Source organism: Mesoplodon bidens, assembly GCF_964165515.1.
Source record: "Mesoplodon bidens genome assembly, chromosome: 15".
Taxonomy (NCBI): Eukaryota; Metazoa; Chordata; class Mammalia; order Artiodactyla; family Ziphiidae; genus Mesoplodon; species Mesoplodon bidens.
In genome coordinates this window covers 54898054-54924005 of record NC_138171.1, presented here as the reverse complement: position 1 = coordinate 54924005, position 25952 = coordinate 54898054, and the positions used below count along the sequence as shown (strand labels likewise).

The 25952-nt window shown below is 37.7% G+C and overlaps 1 protein-coding gene across 10 annotated transcripts in view; it reads left to right on the top strand.

Moving 5' to 3' along the window:
* The window catches only part of MRTFB (myocardin related transcription factor B), a 209386-nt gene that overhangs the window by 144810 nt on the left and 38624 nt on the right, over positions 1-25952 (top strand). For all 10 annotated transcript variants that reach the window (XM_081257989.1, XM_081257985.1, XM_081257991.1 and 7 more), the window contains 5 exons: positions 8502-8567; positions 10653-10708; positions 11833-11908; positions 15509-15670; positions 17011-17189. In XM_081257989.1, coding sequence (XP_081114115.1) covers positions 8502-8567; positions 10653-10708; positions 11833-11908; positions 15509-15670; positions 17011-17189 — 539 coding nt within the window. The remainder of the gene's footprint in view (positions 1-8501; positions 8568-10652; positions 10709-11832; positions 11909-15508; positions 15671-17010; positions 17190-25952) is intronic.

Genomic DNA, 25952 nt, shown 5'->3' with positions numbered 1-25952 from the left:
TCGAACTATGTGAATGGTATGATCCCTCCGCATGTATTTCCTTTGCACATTTTATACTTAACATTGCCAGAATATTCACGAAACATTCTCTAGAGCCATAGAAATTTAATAGTGGTTACCTTTATGGGGGAGGACTGGGGGTCTCTGGTGGGATGGACTGACTTTCACTTTTTTTTTTAATTGAAGTATAGTTGATTTGCAATATTGTGTTAGTTTCAGGTATATAGCAAAATGATTCAGTCATATATTTTTTCAGATTATTTTCCATTATAGGTTATTATAAGCTACTGAATATAGTTCCCTATGCTATACAGTAAATCCTGTTGCTTATCTATTTATTATAGCAGTTTGTATCTGTGTATCTGTTAATCCTGTATATACCACATCTTCTTAAATCAGTCATCTTGATTGTCACTTGGGTTGTTTCCATATCTTGGCTTTGGGGTGCATGTATCTTTTTGGAATAGTGTTTTCATTTTTTCCGGATACATATGCAGGAGTGGAATTGCTGAATCACATGGTAACTCTGTTTTTAGTTTTTTTAAGGAACCTCCATAATGTTTTCCATAGCAACTGTACCAATTTACATTCCTACCAACATCACGCAAGGGTTCTCTTCTCTCCATACCCTCTCCAACATTTATTATTTGTAGACTTGTTATTGTTGTAACTGGCCACGACGTGCAGCTTGTGGGATCTTAGTTCCCTGACCAGGGATTGAACCCTCGGCAGTGAAAGCACAGAGTCTCAACTACTGGACCACCAGGGAATTCCCTGTAGACTTTTTGATGATAGCCATTCTGACCAGTGTGAGGTCGTTGCGGTTTTAATTTGCATTTCTCTAATAATAAGCGATGTTGAACATCTTTTCATGTGCCTGTTGTCTATCTGTATGTCTTCTTTGGAGAAATGTCTATTTAGGTCTTCTGCCCATCTTCTGATTGGGTTGTTTGATTTTTTTTGGTATTGAGTTTTATGAGCTGTTTGTATATTATGGATATTGTTGGTCACATCATTTGCAAATATTTTCTCCCAGTCTGTAGGTTGCGTTTTCATTGTGTTGATCGTTTCCTTTGCTGTGCAAAAGCTTTTAAGTTTGATTAGGTCCCATGTGTTTATTTTTGCTTTTGTTTCTTTTGCCTAGGGAGACTGATCTAAGAAAATATCTTTTAAACTTTTTCGTTTTTTTTTTTGTCTGTGTTGGGTCTTTGTTGCTGCGCGCGGGCTTTCTTTAGTTGCACCAGGTGGGGCTACTCTTCGTTGCGGTGTGCGGGCTTCTCACTGTGGTGGCTTCTCTTGTTATGGAGCACGGGCTCTAGACGTGCGGGCTTCAGTAGTTGTGGCACGTGGGCTCAGTAGTTGTGGCCCACGGGCTTAGTTGCTCCATGGCATGTGGGATCTTCCCGCACCAGGGCTCGAACCCGTGTCCCCTGCCTTGGCAGGCAGACTCTTAACTGCTATGCCACCAAGGAAGCCCAAAACATGGATGTTTAAATATAGGCGTTAGTGGTACATATACTGTATATTTCTGAATCCCAGGCTTAGAAGGAAAGCCTTCAGGATGTGACTGCTTACCCTGTGACTACAAAATACCCATTCACAGCAAAGAACTAAAAATATGGGAATCTTTATGGAGTTAAATTTGTTTAATCTTGTTGATGATGGGAAAGCTCAGTATGTTTGATGGTAGGGGGTGTATGGGAAATCTCTGTACCTCCCTCTTGATTTGGTTGTAAACCTAAAACTGCTCTAAAAAAGTTTTTTTTTTAATCCTTATGGTATTATGTTTGGAAAAAAACGTGGTTATCTTCACCGATTATCTAAAGTAGTAGTAGTAACAATAATAATAACCACCACCAGCTTTTTAAACATTTACTTCTGAGGAACAGGAAAAGTAGTCCATCAGTCTTTTGATACAGATTTTTTCAAGATGTCATTTGCCCCTACCTGATTGAACAAATGCAGTTGTAAACTTTACTGCTGAACTGCTGCTTGATAGAACACTGAAATCAGGGTTGAATGGGGCCCCCAAATGTAACTGTTCTAAGGTATTACTTAGGGGCCAGTTAATCCCTCCTGTATCTAAGTTCAAAAGATAATATGAAGATGTTGGCTTTTCTAAATTGTCTTGTTTTTATAGGACCAGGCCCCTAAATTAGCACTCTTTAAACAATACATAATAAATTTTTGCCAAAGTACAACTGCTTCATTCTCTTAACTACTCAAACATCTTTAAACAAATTTTTAAAAACTGAAACCAGGGTCTGTTTTTTGCCTAATATTATCTTCAGAGTCAATACATAGTCAATTCTAGAGTATTTTTCAGTTTCCCATCTTTGCTTTTGCCACTGGTTTACCTAGCCTTTACTTGACTGGCTCAGGGTTTTGGGGTGTTTTTTCCTCCCCTCATGATTCTGCAGTTTATTCTATCCAGTGTCCTGTAATTAAATAATATACATTGGATCTTCTCTTTGACTTGCAGGCAGCTGCTCATCCCCACCCCCACGCCCCGTCCCCACTCATCCCACCCTCCTTCATACCCCATAACTGAAGCTAGCTATTTATAAAGAATTTCTTAAGACCATGGCTGCCTGCCATACTGCTTCCCAGAAAGTGTCATTTCTGCCTTGTTTTTGTTATATATGTTCCTCAGATGTCCCCTTGTAAATCCCCTGGCCCAAAACTGTGCTTTGTTTTGGCTTGTTCAACTCATACCAAATTGCTATATGTTATTAAAATGCTGCATAATGTGGGTTTTTTTCTTTAGAGTAAAAAGGCACTTTATGTCATATTATGGAAACATTTCAAACATTCTACTTACAGAAACAAAAGAGAAAAGACATAACTTGGTTCAAAAAGCAGCTAAAAATTTTGAAGGGGGTGTAAATATTATATGAAAGACATTATTCTATTTTGAGGTTTTTTTTTTTTAATATTGGAAACTAATCCTAAAATTTTGCTCTAAAAGCACTTTAATCCATTTAAGATTCAGGGGGAAGGAACTAAGAGATACTTTTTGTGTGTGTGTGTGTGTGGTACGCGGGCCTCTCACTGTTGTGGCCTCTCCCGTTGCGGAGCACAGCCTCCGGACGCGCAGGCTCAGTGGCCATGGCTCGTGGGCCCAGCCGCTCCGTAGCACGCGGGGTCTTCCCGGACCGGGGCACGAACCCGTGTCCCCTACATCAGCAGGTGGACTCTCAACCACTGCACCACCAGGGAAGCCCAGAGTTGATACTTTTTAATTCTAAACTATTTCTGATGATGAATAAGAATGACATTTCCTCTTTGCCATTAGATGAGCTACCTTTCATTTTTCAGAATGGTGGTTAAAATTAAGTTTGTACTTTTCTTGTATTAAAAAAAGAGCAAGTTGAAAACATTTATGTTGACAGAATATTGTTTTTGTCTATTGTAACAAGGCATAACACTTAAGTAGAATTTTCAAAATTATATGCATTTTTCTTTTTGTTGAAATGTAATCGGAAACCATGAATGTTAGCCCTAAGAAACAATAACACACATCATCTTGGAAAAATTCAAAAATTAATTAAAATTTTTTCTCTAAATGCAACAGATATAAAGTAGTCTGTATCCATGTTTTCACACGTCTACTATAATTTCAAAGATGATGGTTTGCATATGAATTAGTCTCCTTACTTTATGGCCATGCCTTATATGGACCACATAGGGATATTCCTCCTTTTAGGAATTAAGGAAATAACTAAAAATAAGGAATAAACTTCATACACAAAAAACCCACCATAGCATTAGTTATAGTAGTTGTAAAAGTTGGAAACAACCTAAGTGATAAATAATAGGGGTATATTTAGTAAACTATGCATGTCCACCCAATAGAGTATTTTATGTAGCCATTGAAATAACAAGAATGTTTATCATTGTACAGTGCGATCATAGTATGTAGAAGCAGAGAATCAAAAATTAGCTTAGCTGGGCCTGCCTGGTGGCGCAGTGGTTGAGAACCTGCCTGCTAATGCAGGGGACACGGGTTCGAGCCCTGGTCTGGGAGGATCCCACATGCCGCAGAGCAACTAGGCCCGTGAGCCACAACTACTGAGCCTGCGCGTCTGGAGCCTGTGCTCCGCAACAAGAGAGGCCGCGATAGTGAGAGGCCCGCGCACCACGATGAAGAGTGGCCCCCGCTTGCCACAACTAGATAAAGCCCTCGCACAGAAACGAAGACCCAACACAGCAAAAATAAATTAATTAATTAATAAACTCCTACCCCCAACATCTTCTTTAAAAAAAAAAAAAATTATGCTTAGCTAAGAGACAGAGGAATACACCAGTATGATAACAGTAGTTGTATGTCTCTCTGGTTGATGATATTATTGGTGATTTTCTTTTTTGGTTTCTTCCTCCTCCTTTTTAAAATTTCCTTATTTTCTGTAATGAACATATATCACTCTTTTAATAGGTAAAGAGATTTATTTTCTTTTTAATAAAAAATAAAAACCTTGGACTCAGGCTAGTTAAAAAAGATGTGGCACAAAGCGTAAGCAAATGGCTCTGTAACCTCATCTCCTTCTGTCAATGGGGGTCCTTTGTGTACCTCTTGTGAGTTTTGTCATCGGGAAACACAGAGCTGTTACAGACTTCTCAGCCTGTGGTAACGGTTTTTGCACAGAGAATACAGTGCTAGCTGTATAATGAGATACGCTGTTAACACCTGTGTGCCACCCCCCCCCACCTTTTTGAGAAAATGAAACAGGTTTAACCCCACCCATTTTAAACGTAAGAACTTCTTAGGTCCCTGTATCGGATTATTTTCATTTCTACATGTTTCAAAGATAAAGACGTTCTTTGAAAATGTTCACATGTGAGCAGTCGTAACATGAATTCTATTTCAACACCATTATTACTGTGTCCTTTGTTTTCTGAAAGGATGTAGCTGCTCACTCACTGAGTGTTTTGAACTCTTTTTTTTTTTTCCTTCCAGAATTCTGTAGATTTACATGTTTTCTTTTCTGACATGTAATTATTTGTTAAGATGGCCATGGAGTTGCTGTATTTTAGTCAGTTTCCTAATGTGTTGGAAGCTATGATGTCAGCCCAGTAGCACAATTTATCAATCCAGCAAGGCACCGGGGGCGAATGCTCTCAGGTCTGTTTTCAGACACAAGGCCATTGCCCCAAGGTTGGCTTCTTAGGCAGCCATACACCACCACCACCCACTGCTGCCACAGGAAAGCAGTGCTGGACCAGCGTCTGGTCTTCTGTTTGTGGCTACAGGAGTGCAGTCTCGTGAACGTGTGCAGAGTATGTCAGGTTTCCAGGGATCAGCCAGCCTACCGGGTTATCCATTGGTCTTAAGAACTGCAACTGTGCAACAGGCCCAGTAGCATTCAGTGATCTGGGCCGTCCTGCCCTCCACACAGACGTGAGTTTGGAGGCTGCAAAGGGAGGAAGAGGGTCTCCAAGGTTAACTTGATAAAGCGTCTTGAGATGCTCACATGCCCACAACGGTGAACGCCTCTATGATCGTTAAGAGTCAGGCAGTCTCTATTCAGGGTCTCTTCCCCCTTCACGGTCTGGATAAGCTCTGCCCAGCTCTGGGCAGCTCTAGCTTTCTAGTGTTGTAGGACAGTTAAGCTGTCTGCATCATTCAAACCTCGTTCTTCCCGGCCTGGGTGGTCTGCCTTTAAGGGACAGGTATTGCTTGTCATTTATTGTGTTAACTTTTTTTTTTCCACTCATTTGATGAGTGGAAAAGAGTAAAAGGAAGTTTGCTATTGTCCAAAATTATGAGCCTGTACCTATCTGATAGGTACTTTTTATAACCATTAGTTCTCAGAAGAGCCTCCATCAGGTTGCAAGTGATTGGTTGTATTTGATATGAACGAATACTATAATTGTTTTTTAATATTGACCAAAAGTAGCAATGTACCCAAGTCTCTTGATAGGGCATAGTGCCTTATATTCAACATATTGTGTCCCGTGCTGCCCATCTTTTGGTATAAATGAAGACTAAATCAAGCTCGGTAATCTGCAGTCTTAACAACATGGCTAGTTATTTGCCTCCTCTTCCATTCATGTTCTTCCTAATGTCTGCCTAAAAACAGACCCTCTGTTCACAGCTGCTGCTGTTCTTTCCCATGCATGCACCCTGCAGTCACTAACAGACACCTAATACATAGACTCTTAATGAATGAACATGCCTCGGGAAGGCTGCCTGCCACACCTGCTTTGAGTAATATTTGTAGTGTAAGGATATTGCTACTTGGGAAAATTAATAGGCAGTGAGAGCATTGATTGGGAAGATTATTCTCCCACCTTCGAGCAGTATGAAATAAATAGGATTGATTGCTTTGTCGTGAAGAAAAATGGATGGAAAACACAATGGTTTTGTTTTATTTTAACAATTGGTGGTTGGTGACATGCATTCATTTTGCGTATCACCCTCATGGCAACAGATACCTTCGCACAACAGCATGAAAATGCAATCTCTGGTGAAAGATAATACAGCTGACAGGACTGCCATGAAGGCGCATGAGGGCAGCTGGCCAGCGTACAGTCAGGAGATGCTTCAAGACTAACAAGCTGTTGTCACCATGCTGTTGCGAATGTATCTCTCATTCCAAGATGCCATTCGCCTAGAAATATGTATTGTGTTTGACACATTTGTCTCACTAGTATGGTGCTTTGTTTGTCTTAAACCAAAAAAGAGGCTGTTGATATTTTCATTACCCTTCTTATTTTACTCCTTTCTTTGAAGACTCCCGTGGGAGAAAGGAAAAATACTACTGCTAGAGAGTCTGCAACAGACATGGACCACCGTGTTCCAGAAGTGTCAGCCTTTGAACTAGAGATTGTTCTGACCCTTTTCTCCTCTCAGTATTCCCTTTCTTGGTATTCTGCCTCTCGGATATGACCACCTTGATTTCAGACAAGAATTAACTTCGGCATTCATAGAAGAGTGTCGGAGTATGCAGGCGTTTGGGTGTATCAGATCCACAGGTCATCTCCTTGGTTAGTTTTGTTCCTAGTAAAGTACAGTGGGAACATACTCTTCTCAGTAAACTGTAAGTTATCAGGGAAAAGATCTTTGTGTTAGAGCATAATTGATTCAGAGAACTGCAAAACATTTTAATGTGAGAAATGTGCATATATTTTTTGACTCTAAGTTTTTCTTTTGCTGTGTGTAATAGAATCTTATGTCAATTGCTTCAGTTCTAAATGGGATGTCAGTGAAGCTTTGTGGCCCCCAAAAGAAGCATCTAAAAATTTTTTTCAGTATTAAGTAAAGGACAACATTCATATCTAGCAATGAATATGAAAATATATTTAAAATATATCTAAGATTGGGCTCTGCTCTGCAGTCAGCACAAGGGCAAGCAAAAAGCAAAGGATATGAGGGCCACAGGCCCTGCATCTTCAGGTCTTGGGGTTAATTGCAAGTAAAAGCCGTATGTGCCTTGCATTTGAGCCTGGTCCAAGCCAGCCTCATCACGCCCTTGCTAAAAAATTGTCTTCCTTCCCTACCATTTAAGAAATACACATAGTTAATTTTTTTTTTCATATTGACAACCCTTAGGCGGACCCTTAATAATCCTAACCTTGGTTTTCATCCATGGTTTGAAAGAAAAATTAAAAATGGAAACTTAAAATTGAACGTAAGGCAAACCAAGGAAAATATTTTTCAAAGTTACTTCATATATTACTCTTTTTTGAAATCAGCTCACTTTCCAGACAAAAACATAGAGATGCTATGAAAGGAATCTGCTTGAGAAATCTAGGGGAAAAAATATATTTTATTAAATTTGGCAAGCGGGATTTCCACGTTTTGTGATGTATACCTTGTTTTCTACAAGTTTAATGATTTATTTACTCTTTTAATTAAAATAATTAGGTACCAATTGATTTGTGGCTTTCTTAGAACTTCTGGAGTGAGATGCAGTATTATGTTTTGCAAAGATTGTTAAACTTCAAAGTCTTAATTCAGAAATTTTCCTTTGGGTCATTAGTAATATCTCATAGGTCTAATTTGTATTATGAAGTTGGCCTTCATTAAAGCGATTTAAAATTTGTTCCAGATGGAGTGAGTTCCTCCAAATACATTCATCTTTCCTTAAAATACATTTTTGCTATTAACTTGTTTTTTAAAAAACTAAGGAATGTCAAGGTATCTCACATTTCTATTTTTATTAATAAGAATATATAAGCCAACCATTGTTGTTTATTTGCTGAGTATGATGTGATTGTATTTAAACAACAAATACTTAGCTTTAATCATCAACTTAAGATTATTAACTGACTAAACAAAAGATAAGCTGAGAGAACTTCAGAGTTCACCCAAAAGACAGAAATCACAAACTGATTTTTTTTGGGGTGGGGGACAGGTTGAATGGTGCCAGGTAGTATCCTTATTCAATTATGAAGTATAAGCTTTTTAAGTAAGCTTAATTGTATCTCCTCTGGAACTTTGTAAGTTGGACCCAACAGTTTGCCTGTAAACTCCAATGGTGATTATTTCCTTTTCACAGTGCTCCAGCTGAGGCTGCAACAAAGGAGGACAAGAGAACAACTAGTGGACCAGGGCATCATGCCACGTAAGCTTGAAGTGTCACTGTCATTTCTAATGTGATGTAACGAACTGTGCATGTCTAAGAAGAAGCTGTTTCACACTGTACTTTCAGTGGTATCCATTTAATCCATATACAATTTATAAGGAAAAACCAGGCATCAGCATTGCTAACCTAACAGAATCATTTAAAATACATTTTGGAAACCAGATGCAACTTAAAAGATAGACACGAATTTTATATTATCGAAGAATACCTTTAAAGCTCTGTAATTAGGCTAACATCAGTTCTTACTTCAAACTTTAGCATTAGTTTTAGTTTTAAAATAACTGAAATAATCACTCTAGATAATGAATCCAATGATACTGGCAAAAGTAACATGATAAGTTAATTCAAAACCTGGTTCTACTTTAATTTAATTCAAATTAATTATCTTTGATGCTACAGTATAGTCTGTATAATTATGTATCTCAATTACAGGACTAATAAACATTCTATTTATAATTAATAAAATCTTTCTTGCCCAAGTACAGGTATTTTCCCGAGTAGCTCTAGGCTTCATTCCTTCATTTTTGAGAGTCTGTTAATTTTAGAATATTTGTCCAAGTTGTCTTCTTTACCTTTAATCACCAAATTTGGAGGTGATTTTATATTTTAGAGGAGAAGAGTGGTGGTTTTGTATAGGCTGTTAGCATTATTTTGGGATTTTTGTCTAAAAATTGATTTCTCTAAGAAGTAACTTATTTGGCTTAAAAAACTAGAAAGAAATTACAAAATGCACTTATGCTTCACAGTCACTGCTGTTGCCTTTTTTTGGTTTGTGATAAGGAACGATTTTTCTCTGTGAAAAATGTTTTTCCCTGTGAAAACTTTTTTTTCTGAACTACTATTAATTGAGTATCTACATATTTTAAATCTAGCATTGTGATAAAACCAGTTATCAGAAGCTGGTTTGATAATCTGCCAGATTTCTCCACCACTACATTCCTGATATGAACCAATCAAACAGGATCAAAGTGTGGTGCTTTAAATACCACTGTGAAGCCAGCTGTAGTCTGCTTTTAGGAGCTGGTCCCTGGCCAAACCTGTTTGGGCTGGGCTTCTGTGAGTCTTTGCAATGCTTTAAGTACCAGAATTGAAAAGAATGTTACCAAGAGCTGATTGGCCAATATTGGGAGGTGATTGCCCAGGTTAAGCCTAGTCCTGCATTCCATCCACATTCTCTGACTGCCCATAGTGGTAAGTGCAGGCAGGGTGTAATCAGACAGCAGTGGACATACACACAGAAGATTTTGCAAAGATAATTGATAGAAATACTGTAGTATGTGATGTTTTAATAAACACTGCCTCTGGGACTTTGGAATAATGTACTAGCAGTTAACATATTAAGGAATCACTGCGTCTTTAGAGTGAGTTGCATTGTGGTATGGTAGAAAGAGCATGAACCTGCCAAATTCAGAATTCTAGATGTAAATCCCGCTTTGACCACCATCTAGCTGTATAACTTCAAGAATTCATTTAACCTCTTTGAGCCTTTCATCTGTACTGGGGCTAATACCTATGTCACAAGGCTCTTGTGATGATGAGCAACAATATAACTGTGATGGGCCACAGAGCACGGGGCTCAGTGTGTTGTGGGTTCTCAGTAGGTGGTAACTCTGATCTCTTAGACATGAACTGCAGAATGTCCTCAAGTTCAAGGCTAGATCACTCCAACATTAAATGCCCTGAGGACATGTGGGCTTTTCCCAGTAACTTGTAGGGCCATAAGAGCAAAGACCTATTAAGGAACCATCAAACAGTTCCCTTGGTAATGGTAATTTGCCCCAAATTATGGGCTGGAACTAGTCTGACCTGATATATGCATTGTCACTATGTTTACAACTCTGTTGTGAATGTTCACTTGTTTTATTTGTGAAACAGATAATTTTAATTCTGAAACATTTAAGGTTTCAATTTTACAGATCTCCTAAAGGAATTAGGAAATAAATGGAACTGTAGAGGCACACTAATCAGATTAAGAGGAAACATCACCATGATACGCTGTAACATTTGACTGAAGTATTAACTCCTCTATTTATACCACGGAAATGATTTCTTTTCCTCTCATAGCCCTGAAGAGCCCAGCGGCATTCCACGAGCAGATAAAAAGCTTGGAACGAGCCAGAGTAAGAAATTTCAGTTTAAAATATTCTGCTTCTCTCTTTTGTATTAAAGTACCTGTGGACAAGTAACGTCTTACTCCTACGTATATCAGTAGAGAAAATATAGTGTATTTTCAGGATACATGGCATACAGAGTAATATATCCTGGGGTAGTTTTATCTTGGAGGTTTATAGAAAATACAGGACATTCAAATTTTGTTCTTTTAAAACTAGTAAACAAGTGTTGTACATAAGGACAAGTCACACTTTTTTCTTACTTTTGGAGCATAACAACAGTTTTTAGAATAATGATGGAGTCATTCTGCCATTTGTTACCTCTGCAGACAGACAGCCCAAGTGATGTACTGACACCGGATCCTTCCTTCGTTTCCCTCCTGGGTCTGTGTTCGCAGTACATTTGACCAAGGGTGGGAGAATTTGGCTGAGTGAGGAATATTGCCATATTCAGCCCTGTTTTATTCTTTGAAATGACTCCATCACAGTTGCACACTAAATCGGTGTTTATCATTTTTCTTTAAAAGTGCCATTATTCTTTTTGTTTCAGAGGAAACTTCTATCATGCAATATGAAAATAAGCATGTTCCAAAAATTCCTTAAGACTTTTCCCAGGATGCAATAATGATCTCTCAGAGTCTTATAAAATACAAAACCCATTTTAAAGCCTTATTGTTTAGAACTGAGTACAGTTCTGAATAAGAAAGTATGATTAAAGATAGGAATTCATCACAGAAAATACATTAGGATTTTTAGGAAATGTGTTATCTTAGATGGATTTTTACTTGACCTGAAGTGTAGATTTTATTGATTTTAGATATTTAAATGTTCAAATCCTCTGTTCAAAAGTCATCTTCAAAATTATGAGCCTTTGCCTTTTCCAGGTTTTAAAATAAAAGTGCTTACTTTATACCAGCATACACTTCAAATCTCTGTACCACTTTGAAGGCTGCAATTTAAATCATGTATTGGATAATAGTTTTTCAAAGTACTGATTTCTACTCTTCCTCTCAAAATCATGATCAAAAGAGTATACAGTTTATTTAAATAGAGTACCTTGAGAAAAAAATGTAAAACTACAATAAATCATAAACAATTTATGATAAGAATTTTTCTCTCTCTCTTTTTTAAAGACCGAAAACTTTTTGAAGCACAAGATTCGGAGCCGACCAGATCGTTCTGAACTTGTCAGGATGCACATTTTAGAAGGTAAAAATTCTATTTCTGCTTCTTTTGCTACATTTTCTCAAGAAAAGAAGTGAGAATTCCACCATTTCTGTTTATTCCCATTTTAATAACTTTTTACCCCACAGGCTGACATCCTCCAAACTGGATAGCAACATGAAGACCCAAAGCTAAAAATGTTATGTTAGATACATGGGGAAGGTTTGATTCTCCAAATAGCCAATTGATGGACTGACTCTTCCCCGCCAGCTGGGGGTGCTATAGGTATCTCTACCATACAGTTCTGGAAAAACATTTTCGGTCCAGAGGATTTATTTCTTCATCAGTGAGGCATGTGCGCCTGCTCATTCGGTCGTAAGGGGTATGATAGCCACAAGTCTAACCCTAGATTTTCAACGACTTGGACCCTGTTAGGTCTTCCTGGGGCAAGGCCCATACCTGACATTTTCTCTTTGTTGCTACTTAACCCACAACAATCCAGCTTGATCTGACCATTATCACAAACTAGCTCCACCTGACCCACCAGATTTTCTCGATGACTGAGCCTCATCTCTTACGAAGCTAGTAAGGACAGTTCCACTCCATCTTTGGTGAGACATGTGGCTCAGGCCGTGATGTTTTTCTAAAAACAGAGCATTCTCGAAATCTGGTATCTCCACCATAAATTCCTGAGTTACATTTTCTTTCATTGTTTTGCTTTACTGACTAATTTGTGGAGCAAGACTAGGAGCTTGACCCTGTGATAGTCTTGAGAGTGTTAAACCCGGAGCAGAAACAGAGACTTCTCAAACATTTAGAGACAGTTATTAGGTAGGAGGAAGATTAGATTTGTGTTCTCTGGCCCAATGATAGAGTTAGTATTAGAATTAGGTTGATATGACAGAGTATTAGATTATAGCTCAGCATAAAGGTCAGCCAGATACGTCCAAAATAAAATCCTCAAGAAGTGATACGGCTGCCATTATTAGAGCTGTTAGTTCACTGGCCCGCAAGCTAGACACCAGAGACCCAAGTGAGCCAGAGGGATGCCCACCTTCATGGAGCTTACATTCTAGTGGCAGAGACAGATAATACACAGGCAAAACAAGTAAATTACAGATTGTGAAAAGTGCTGTATAGGGAATAAACAGGCTGCTGTGATAGGGAATAAACACAGGCTGAAACCACGTTAAGGATGTTGTAAAGAAGTTCCAGCTATCAAGTTGGCCTCTGTAACCCCAAGTAGCGTCTCTTCTAATCCAAATAATCTGTGATTATGTAACTATCTTCATGTCTGGGATGGGAGGTGAGAGGTCTGTTCCTGTCTCTACTTTGGGTTGTGAACATCTCAGAAGTCTCCTGGACTAAAAAAGCTTTTCCAGAACTCCAGTGGTAGGGTAGCAGCAGCTACCAGCTGTCAGGGATAAGTGAATCTTCAGAGAAGCAAATTTGCTGGTAAGTAACTTGGTAAATGGCTCCTTCTGTGCCTCAAAATATCTTGACCTATAAGGAACATTTTTGTAGGAATGATGCTGTCTGTTTCAACTTGCCTTCTAACTGTAACGGGTTTTATTAATATAATTAAAACTAAGGCAAATACATTTAACTATCAAAAGGAATCATATCTGCTTTTTCCAAAAAGAGACTACTCAGCATTTAAAAACCTAACTATGTATATGAATGAACCATAAGTGATGTTTTTAGGACATCTCTTCTAAAGTAGAGACTTTGGAAGTAAGAAAGAATGTCTCATCTATAATTTCAAAAATACCTTAAAACCACGTTCCCCAACTTATTATAACATTATCCCAATTTTGATTGAATTGGATGTTTGGCAGGCAAAAGTCTAAATTATTTCCTGAAGTTCAGCAGCCGAAACCCAGCCTCGGCCTCATGGAGATGATGAAGCACTCAGACCAGGAACAGAAGCATACCAAAATGCCAGCCTCTAATTATTTACTTTTGGAATATTTTCTTCCCAAACATTCCTGATATCACTTGGATAATGTCAGTGGAAGAGAGGAAAAGGCAGAAGACTCTCCTGCCTAGATCTTAACAAAAGCTTTTAAACATCAACCTAAAAGTGGTTTGCACGATCTGCTTCCCCCCCACCTATCGTCTTCCTGTGTGGCTAGAAGGGTTCTGTCTAATAAGATTGGGGCCAGAGTTGTTTATACAGGAAAATTATAAAAATGAGATGGGCATACATGTTATTTTAACTTATAGAAACATGAATTTATTTGCCAGTATTCCAACTTAGGGGTAGGACCTTCACGTGCGGGGAAGGCTTTAACGAATGGAGCTCACATCTTTCTTGTATAAAGCATAGCCATTGTACATCATCTACAATTTCCATTCATGGTGGAACAATACTCAAAGACGCTTGAAAAGCAATCTGAGTTTAAAAATCCTAGATTTTATCATTTTTTTCCCCAGATCTTTTACTGTTGTTAGTTGCCCTAAGTAATGGTGACAGTGATTTTTTTTTTAATGGCTTACCTTTATCAAGTCATTCCAAAGCATTTAACTCAGGTTTCCAAGAAATAATCATTTTATTTTTGAAGTTTATGATTTCCCCATAACATCTGGTTAAATTATGTATTGACAATAGCAGTCACAATAGTGATGAGCTGTTTTGTAGACAATCAAGATTGATACTTGGTAAGCACATAACTTAACCAGTAGAAAGACAAGTGATCAGCTGTGCTGGAGGGTAGTTTATTGGCCCTTGGGGTCTCAGTGCTCTTTGGGCCTCAGCCAGGCCATCTAACCTACAGAATGAAGAACATCAGATAATCCTGAGGTTACTTACAGGGAATTTCATTAAAAGACCTTATACTGAATAATTTAAGGGGCAAGCGACTTTCAACTCAGTATTGGGTTAACCCCTCATCATTATCTTTAATCAATCATAAACATTATTTAGAACAGTGTAATAAAATAATGAGTTACCAGAAACACAAGTAATTGACAGAATTATGCAAATGAATGAGTTATGATATTTATAGTAGTTTCACACCTGTTATACAACTTTATGCATATGTGGGTAGATGAGTTGATGCTTCTGTATGACTATTAATTACTATGTAATTGAATGTCCCAAGGTTATGTATTCAGAATAAACCCAAATTCTTAATTATGACGAAGGACTGTGAGATGCACATGGATTGATCTAAGGATATGATTTGTAGCTCTTCCCACTGACTCCTGCAGAGAAGCTTATATCCTGAGATAACAGTTTCTCCCCTTCTACAAATTGACTTTCCAATGAAGCCAAATCTAAAACTGCAAACTTCTTGAGCCATGAACCACATCTCTCTTGTTCATCCTCTGTATCCCCAATGCCTAATAAATATGAATTTGACTCTCCTACCATAAATGAGCAATAGCAGGACCCCATTTTTGGCTTGAGTTCATATTAATTTGAGTCTGAGGACATCCATATTGTATAGACGGTATAAAGCTATCTAGGACTAAAAATGTAAATTGTATACAGGAACGTTCTTAAACAGTCATTGTCTCTCCATAAATATGTTAGGAACACATAAGTCTGTTTATACCAGTTTAAACTAGTTGGCCTGAAATAACATTATGGAATAGAAATAGTAATTCAAGTAATGGTTAAAACTGTGTTTCCTGTTTTAGAAACATTTGCAGAGCCATCCCTGCAGGCTACTCAGATGAAGTTGAAAAGAGCTCGACTAGCTGATGATCTGAATGAAAAGATTGCTCAAAGACCTGGTCCTATGGAGCTGGTAGAGAAAAACATCCTTCCTGTAGACTCCAGTGTTAAGGAAGCAATTATAGGCAAGATTCTAAAATTTTACTGTTTTCTGGGAGAAAAAGAAACTTGGAAGTTTTAAATAAGAAAAATTTAATTTAAAAAGCCAGCACTATCATGACTATCGTTTTCTGGGTAAATTAGAAATTGATTAACATTTGCACTGATTCCCATTATTACTGTTAGTGTTATTATATTATGTATTACAAGACAAGCATCTCTTACCAGTTAACACAGAGATTCCTCTTGTTACATCTGAGGTTTAAGTCTTTCTTTTTTTTTTTTAATTAGGGTATAGTTGCTTTACAATGTTTAAGCCTTTAAGTTCTGATTTTGTTACCATGTTTTCTAAGTTAAACTTATTGTATTATGTTTAGTTTCTGTTGTTTTAAGATTTTTACAGATTTTTCATTATTTTAGTTCAGTTTACTTCTAGGAAAGATAAAAATAGTTTGTTCAGTCTTAGTTCAGCAAGGTGAATAGCAGATGCATATAGATGTATTCATTAAGAATGGTAGAATCTGCCCATTTTATCCCAGTCTTATCATACTTAGTTACTAATATTTACCATTTTTTTCTGGCATAAACTTCAGCAGAAAAAAATTTTTTTCCAGAATAATGCCACTTTTTCAGCAAGCAATTTTGAAAAGTTAATATCCTACTTTAAAAACTATTATAGTTTCCATTACTCATGGGGACTTCATATTTTGCATTAGTATGAATTTAAATCTTAGGTAGTCTGTAGTCAGTAATTCTAAGTAGTACAATTCACTATGATTCCATTCAGTTCCGAAGAAATGGGTCCCAAAAGGTAAGATGTCAGTACAGCAGGGCTGCTCTGTGAAGTGGGACTTATCAACAGATACCCAGTCAGAACCCCATTTTGCCTTATAATGTTTTTTAACAGTTGGATTCCAAATGTTGGATCCAAGTTGGATCCAAAGAAGGTCCACACATTGCCTTTAGCTGATGTATCTCTTAAGTCAATCTCCTGGGTGGGTCTTCCTCCTCCTTTCTTTCCTTACTCTTTATTTGTTGATGAACAGGCTTTTATCCTCTAGCATTTCCACATTACTAGATTTTTCTGAATGCATTTGCATCCCTAGGTGTCATTAAAAGCTTTCTTGTCTCCTGTACTTCCTATAACTAGTATTTGGATCCAAAGACTTGATCTGATTCAGGTTGGGTTTTTTCCCCCAAGTATTCATCTTAGACAGTGGTGTGTTCTTCCATGGGGAAGTACATTATGTTCAATTTTGTTTTTAACCAGCTTCTTAAGTCCTTATAATGAATAATATTTCTCCTTTTTCATTTTAACCTTGGTATTCCAAGGCGAAGATAAATTAAGAATCATTTCTTTCTTTAGGTGTTGGGAAGGAGGACTATCCCCAAACTCAGGGCGATTTCTCATTTGACGAAGACAGCAGTGATGCTTTGTCTCCAGACCAGCCAGCCAGCCAGGAGTCGCAGGGGTCAGCCGCGTCCCCAAGTGAGCCAAAAGTTAGTGAATCGCCATCTCCTGTGACTACAAACACTCCAGCCCAGGTATCACCTTTCTTGTTTTTACCCCTCAACAGAGAAAGTGCCTTGTTTTTTACATATCAACATAATACGTTTTCACCAGAGGAGAAGTCTGAAAGTGAAGAAAAATATAGGTTTGTCACATGTAATCCAACTACTAACATTTTCAATAGATTCTTAAATTATTTCTGTTCTATATACATATTTTTATTTTATAGTTTTATAACTCACTTTAAAATTTTTTCATGTAACTTTTTTTTGAGATGTAACTCACGTACCATAAAATCCACCCTTTTTCTAACCATCTTAACCACTTTAAGTGTACAGTTCTGTAGTGGTACATATATTCACATTGTTGTGCAACAGATCTCCAGAACTTTTTCGTCTTACAAAACTGAAACTTAAACCCATTAGACAGCAACTCCCCATTCCCCCAGGCCTGCTAACCACCATTCTATTTCTGTCTCGATGAATTTGACTACTTTGAATATCTCATATAAATGGAATCATACAGTATTTGTCTTTGTGACTGGCTTATATCATTTAACAATGTCCTCAAGGTTCATTCACGTTGTAGCATGTGACAGGGTTTCTTTCAGTTTTAAAACTGAATAATATTCCCTTTTATGGATATTCCACATTTTATTTATCCATTCATCAGTGGACATTGGGTTGCTTCCATCTCTTGGCTATTGTGAATAATGATGAGTACATGAATGTGGAAATATCTCTTCGAGACCCTGCTTTTAGTGCTTTTGGGCATATATCCAGAAATGGGATTGTTGGATCATATGGTAGTTCTATTTTTAATTTTTAAGGAACCTCCATACTGACTGCAACATTTCACACTCCCACCAACAGCACACAAGTGTTCCTATTTCTCCACATCTTCACCAACACTTGTTAATTTCTATTCTTTTGATAGTAGCTATTCTAGTGATGCGAAGTGATCTCATTTTTTTTTTAATTGAAGTATAGTTAATTTACAATGTTGTGTTAGTTTCAAGTGCACAGCAAAATGATTCAGTTATACATATAAATATATATGTGTGTATATATACTTATATATTTTTTTCAGATTCTTTTCCATTGTAGTATTACAAGATATTGAGTATGTTCACCTGTGGTTTTGATTTGCATTTCTGTAATCATTAGTGATGCTGAGCATCTTCTCATATGCTTGTTGGCCATTTGTATATCATCTTTGGAGAAATGTCTATTCAGATCTTTTGCCCTCTTTAAAATCAGGTCATTTGTTTTTCTGTTGAGTTGTAGGAGTTCTTTATATGTTCTAGATATTAACTAACCCCTTATCAGATATATAATTTGCAAATACTTTCTCCCATTCCATGTGTCACCTTTTCACTCTGTTGATAGTAACCATTAATGAACAGAAGTTTTTAAGTTTGATCTACTCCCACTTGTGTATTTTTGGTATTGTTGCCTGTGCTTTTGGTGTCATACTAAGAAATCATTGCCAAATCCAATGTCATGAATTGTATTGTTTTGGATTGATTGGATCCTGTTTTCTTCTAGGATTTTCATGGATTGGGGTTTTATATTTAGGTCTTTAATTGGTTTTAATTTTTGTAATATGGTATAAGCTAAAGATCCAACTTCATTCTTTTGCATGTGTATATCCAGTTTTCCCAACACCATTTGTTGAAAAGACTGTCCTTTCCCCCACTGAATGGTCTTGACACTCTTGTCAAAGATCATCTGGTCATGTACAAAGGAATTTATTTATGGGCTTTCTATTCTATTGCATTGGCCTATATCTCTGTTTTTATGTCAGTACCACACTGTTTTGACTACTGTAGCTTCATAGTAAATTTTGGAATCAGGAAGTGTGAGATCTCCAACTTTTGTTCTTCTTTTTCAAGACTGTTTTGACTACTTGGGGTCCCTTGAGATTCCGTATTAATGTTAAGATGGATTTTTCTATTTCTGTAAAAAAACAAAAAGGCACTGGGAAAATTCACCCTTTTAAAGTGTATAATTCATTGCTTACTAGTATATTCACAGACTTGTGCAACTCTCACCATTATCTGATTCCAGAACACTTTCATCTTTCCCAAAAGAAGCCCATACCCCTCAGCAGTCACACCCTGTTAGCTCCTCCACTCAGCCCTAAGCAACCAGGAGTCCACTTTCTGTCTCTGGATTTACCTATTCTGGATATTTTATATAAATGGAATCATACAATATCTGGCCTTTTGTGACTGGCTTCTTTCACTTAGTGTAATGCTTTTAAGGTTCATCCATGTTGTAGCATGTACCAGTACATCATCCCTTGTTATGGCTGAGTAATATTCCATTGTGTTGATATACCACATTTTGTTTATTCATCAGCTAGTGAACATTTGCTATTATGAATAATGGTGCTATGAACACTTGTGGACAAGTTTTTATGTGGACATATGTTTTCACTTCTCTTGGGTATATACCTTGGAGTGGAATTGCTGTGTCATATGGTAACTGTATGTGTTCCTTGCTTTTATACCTCATTATTTAATTGAACCAATACACTGTATCTCTTTTAACCAGTTACCTGGTATTTGTTACCTAGGGTTGTTTCCTGTTATTCATTCCTAAACACACAAGTGCCCCTGTTGTATTCTCACATTCTTGCTACATGCTAGTTTTTTAATACATACATTGTTGGGCATTTGTCTAATATTTCTTTGAATAATTACTAGATAATGAAATGGATTTCAATCTTTTGTTAAGCAAAAGGTAGGCACTCAACTGCCTTCCAGGAAAGGAATACAGTCTTTATTCCACCATCACTATGTCTTTATCACAAGTAGGTAATATCATTACTTTAAACCTTGCACACTGGAGATTTGAATGTTTTAATTGGCCCCTTGATTTTGGTTAGATTGAATTCATTTGTTCAACAAATATTTATCAAGCACCTATTATGTGTCAGAATCTAGTGCATCTAGTGCATGCAAAAGATCTAATATTTTTTGATAATTGCATTGGAAATTTACATTTCTTATTTTTCAGTGAGTGTTAGTGTTTCTTTTGGTTTTATAAGAACTCTGTGCTGCACGTAATCTGTTGTTTTTTCTCTCTCTTTATGGTGTTTTTACCTTACTGAAATTTTAATAGTATTTAGTTACATTAAAGTCAAAACTATTGAACTACTTAACGGGATTGGTCAAGTTCAGTAGAAAATTTTCTTGTTAAAGCCCAGCATCATAGAATTTTTGAATTGGAAAGGAATTTAGCAATTATCTGCCTTAACCCTTTCATGGGGGGAGGCCTGGGTTCAGAGAAATATGGAAGTTTGGGGATTAAAAATGCACATTTTCTTATGGCATTTCTTCTCATTCATGAATATCTGTTTGTTGGGGACTGTGTCTTTCAGCATTATCTTCTTCATTGCACTTATCACCATGATCTGAAATAGGGGGGCAGGGGAGGGGGGTTATCTTTAACACCTAGCACAGGGCCTGGTACAGAAAGAGTGCTCAATAAATGTTGAATTGCATTCAGCACCATGAGCTCTGACGCTGGCTTGCAGAAGCAGTGTTTGTGTTCTCTCATTTGCGAGTAGAGCCTCTCCCTCTTGGAGTCACAAGAGGTAGTGTGGGTAGCTACACTTCATATTCTCCTGTCAGAGTTTACAGGGCAAGTGTGACTGGCCCCTCAGCTTTGCTGGAACCTGGCCTGGAGGAAGGATGAGGGTCAGCGACCAGCCCATGGTCTGAGGTCTAAGCAGGCAGGAATGGAGAGAAGGGAGACCAGCCCCTACTGTTCTCACCGTATTTGCTGCACCCTGGTTTTGAGCTTTAAAAATAGGGCTAGGGCTTCCCTGGTGGCGCAGTGGTTGAGAGTCCGCCTGCCAATGCAGGGGACACGGGTTCGTGCCCCGGTCCGGGAAGATCCCACATGCTGCGGAGCAGCTAGGCCCTTGAGCCATGGCCGCTGAGCCTGCATGTCCGGAGCCTGTGCTCCACAACGGGAGAGGCCACAACAGTGAGAGGCCCGCGTACCGCAAAAAAAAAAAAAAAAAAAGGCTAAAAAGAATGTCAAATATGTAAGTACATACCATTAGAAAGCAGTTCTACTTATCCATTTGGGTTGTTTGTTCTGTTTCTGTCTGAGTAGGTCAGGACATCAGACAGCTATTAGCATGGCCTTAGCTTTTTAGTAATAGAGAATTTTTGTCACCTCAGCCATCTACCTGGTAATGGCTTCATGACAGTTCCACCTATGTAAGAGACTATCATTCTCCTTTTCCCTGCATTGCTTGTACTATTACATTCTTAGCTTTGGTCTTGAAACTTGGTCTCCAGCTAAGTTTGTAAGTGAGAAACTTTAACTGGAGGCTGTCCCACCCAGTGGGCTGACATTCCAGAATTCCTTGAAGGAAAAAAGGAATAGCAGTGTTTCTTGAAGAATAAATACAGCCTATTTATTGCCAGTGCAGCACACACTAAGCCTCAGGTCATTCATGAACTTAAACATTAGTTTTTATAACACTCTTTAGTGTTGCTGCAATGCCAGTTCTGCCTGTTACACACAGACCATTAATAGTCTGCTTTTTATCTGTCAGTAGTGCCTTTGGGAAAAGACCCACTTTAGAGAATGGTGCCCTCCCTACTTACACGTTCAAGTAAAAGAACCTAGAATCAGGGCTGGCTTACTGCACCTTTACCCATTGCACATTTCCTGCACCGTATATCTTGAAACCTTCTTAAATTGTGTCCTTTATAAAATTCCTTTTGATTGTGTTTTAGTATTTATAAGTAAGGACTCTGACAAAGATTCTTAATATTATACTTTGGTTTGTGCAATTAAAAAAGCATCTCCATGTTAACTGTGCAATATTGACGTCAGATCGCAAGTATGTTGTAGGTATTTGTTTTGTTTCTGTTTTCTTAATCAACTGCAGAGGCCAACATTATGATGCCTGTAAAGTCTTTGGGATTTTTGTGTCTAGAAGTGATAATTAGGTTTTGTTTTGGCAAATTTTGTGTGTGTGTGTGGTACGTGGGCCTCTCACTGTTGTGGCCTCTCCTGTTGCGGAGCACAGGCTCCGGGTGTGCAGGCTCAGCGGCCATGGCTCACGGGCCCAGCCGCTCTGCAGCATGTGGGATCTTCCCGGACCGGGGCATTGAAGCTGTGTCCCCTGCATCGGCAGGCGGACTCTCAACCACTGCACCACCAGGGAAGCCCTGTTTTGGCAAATTTTATACTTTAATTATATTCACTGTTATCTAGTGTTTGTCCAGGCACCTCATTTGATATATATGTAAAATATATTTATCTCCCTAAATATAATTACTTTCACATTTTCTAGTTTAAGGGAAAGTACCTGAAAAGATTCCTTCTCATTGGACATCAAGTTTACAGAGGGAAGGGACAGCCCCTCATTTTAAAAGAGCAACATAAACATCTTGTGTTTTGGGTGTTCTTTGATATTCTTAGTTTTTAATCTTTAAGATGGAAACTCAGTATACGAGTTTGATGGTGAATTTAGTTACTGTAGACCAGTGGTCTTCAAACTGCCTGTAGTGAAGGAATAATATGTTTGTTTTGTTTTGTTTGTTTTGTTTAAATCACCCGTAATTCCTCTTACAAACTTTCCTAAGTATACGTATATTCCTTTTATTTCTTATTTTTACAACTTGAAATTCTGCTGTAAACACTACTAAACTGTATTCTCAACATATCGTGAACTTGCCTGTATGTTAATCATGTTCTTAAATCATTTTCTTTTTTTAAAAAATTTATTTATATTTGGCTGCGTTGGGTCTTTGTTGCTGCATGCAGGCTTTCTCTAGTTGTGGCGAGTGGGGTCTACTCTTCATTGTGGTGCACGGGGTTCTCATTGCGGTGGCTTCTCTTGTTGCGGAGCACGGGCTCTAGGCGCAAGGGCTTCAGTAGTTGTGGGGCACGGGCTCAGTAGTTGGTGGCTCGCGGGCTCTAGAGCACAGGCTCAGTAGTTGTGGCGCATGGGCTGAGTTGCTCTGCGGCCTGTGGGATCTTCCTGGACCAGGGATCGAACTCATGTCCCCTGCATTGGCAGACGGATTCATAACCACTGTGCCACCAGGGAAGTCCCAATATGTTTGTTTTTTTATATAGTTTAATTTCCAATGCATTGTGGACTAATCCTCTTGTAAAATAAAATAAAAGTAGTGGGATGACATCAAATTTCCTAAGACTTCCTGTCCTTGTCACTGGCAGGTAACAAAGGTCCGCAGACCACACTTCTGAGTGGCTCTGACATATATTTCACTTTGTTTCTTATTTACCTGAACCAAGTTTTTTCATATGGTGATTAATCATCATTTTATGCTGCGCATTTAATCCTATGGCTTAAACACATTTTTCTAATTTTCCTGTTCAATTATTTTCATACTTGGCCTACTGTAATGTTCAAGACCAATTCAGGGAATTTCTTCTAGGTTCTTTAAAAGTTATACTTACAGATAATTAGTTGGGAGGAAATTAGGCTCAAGATTTCCATATGCCTTGCTGTATTCCAAAATGTCTTATGACATATAGTCTCCTTAATTCTTTTTCAGAACACACGGATAGATACCAGAAGTTTAAGTCCTACAGGAAAGTGTTCAAATAAAAGAAACATTCCCTACCAAAAAAAAAATTTTAACACATAATATCTAGGCAAGAAACAAATTTTTCAGGCACTTGTTTTACAATCCCAGTGCTAGAAAGCTAATGACCTCACAGTGTGAACAGTGTAATACACAACCATGACCTTCCTTCAAAATGTAAATTCTTTGATATATCTATTGTTTCTTTGTCATTTGTAAGAGACTAAAACTGCTTTTCCTTGGACTTTCCTCTTGTCTTTTCAATTCTGATCAAAGTACAGCTGGAAAGGAATTTGCCAAAATATTAATGAAACACACATCACATATTGGAGCTCAGTTTATTTTTATGCTGAAGCAACTCTTGAACAATGGAAAGCCATAGAAAATTAAGACCAGCAAGCCACACATGGGTACCACAAGCTGTGACACTGGTCCTTTTAATCTGAGGACTTTTTTTCTCTCAAGTCATTTAATTAATCATTTATTATAAACACCCAAATGTTTAACTGTAAGTATGATCTGACAGGATCTGTGTTCAAATTCAAAGTAGTACTGAAAGGAACCTTCTTGGACACTTACTCTGTGTATTTTCAGGAAGACAAGCTTAGGAGAATTTGGCAAACTATTTTTTACCATTGTTTCAAGTAACTTTCAGGTAGGTGACCTTTTGCCAAATAATAGAGAAATTTTAGGTTTAAGCTAACAAAGAGAATGAGCAAGGTCTGATATGTAAGCCGCATACATATATACTAAATAATCAAAATTAGACTTTTATTACAAACACTTATCATTAAAGGCCTGAATAGGACATCAAAGATATTGACTGTAATTCCTATGATTACCCCTTCAGTTATGCTTTTTATAACTTATATATCAAGAGGAGTCTGCCACTATTAATAGATTTTTGAGCTGGTTTTCAACATTAACTGTGAAGCTATGTTCCATCCCAATTCTTAACTCAGTTCTCCTGTGACCAACAGAAAAGTGCCTAAAATGGTGCATTATGCAGAATAGGCCTTTCCTATTTATTTATTAATAAATAAATCTTTATTGAATATAACTGAGATGATGATAAATAATGGCCAACATCTGCTGGCCATTACACTTACTTCAGTGTTGTTCAGGCACTGAACGACTTACTTTATATATATTATCTGGGGGCAGATATCATGAAAAAGCATCTATCTGGCCTGCAGGGGATTTGAACTAATGACTTTGTTCTTATTAGGCCAACAGTGTGAGATTCTTCTTAAGACTATTTTCCAGAACATCATCCTGTTTCATCCTGTTATGACTCATAGTGACAACTGGTATTTGTATTACCCAAGAAATAACATACATAACATTTTTTTCTCTACTATATAGTCTACTCAAGTAACATCATTCACTTACCAAAAATGAATAACAGTAATTTTAATATTTATTATGCTTCCACATTCTGGCCCCTAATGGTAAACTTGTGAATCACCAACATGGTCACACAAAGGTTGTAATAGACATTCTACATGATTCTGGAGAATATAATAAATAATATGTGACAACTTTATAAAGAGGAGTATATTTAAATAAGGTGGACATTGGCTCTAGGTTTTCCGAAGTTGATCCTAAAGTATTAATGAAATTTGTATGTTATGAAGTTACCACCAAAAGTAACAAATTCATTAATGATTAGAGTAGTTGGTGATACTCTGACTAATCACCCTTCTGCTGTGTGGAATTATTTTAATAGTTGTAGTATTGGTTATAATTGAACTATTAAAAATTAGAAGTACTAAATAAATAGGCTCACATTGAGATTTTTGTGCATGTATTTGCATACTTAACACTGTGTCACTATAAAAGATACTGCACATCAACAATACAGCAGAATAGGAAGGTCCAGGCCCTCATTCTCTCACAGAAGCATTAAATAAATGACAGACTAACTAAAATAACTTTATAAGAGCTCTGAAAACCAGTCAGATATCTACACCAACCAAACACCCAATCAAGAAAAAGCCGCATTCAAAAATGTAGAAAATGTCATGGTGTTTTCACTCACCCTTGCCCACACCCTTCCCAGCATGGCATAGTCAGAGGAAGTGGCCCGACACCCAGTTCCCTCCCTCCAGATGGAAGGAGTAGCGCAGAGTTTGTCTGCAATATTCTGGCCTGTTGGGGGGCTGGCCAAGGGACTAGTTTCTGACTTGACTCAGAACTCAGACGGGGGAAA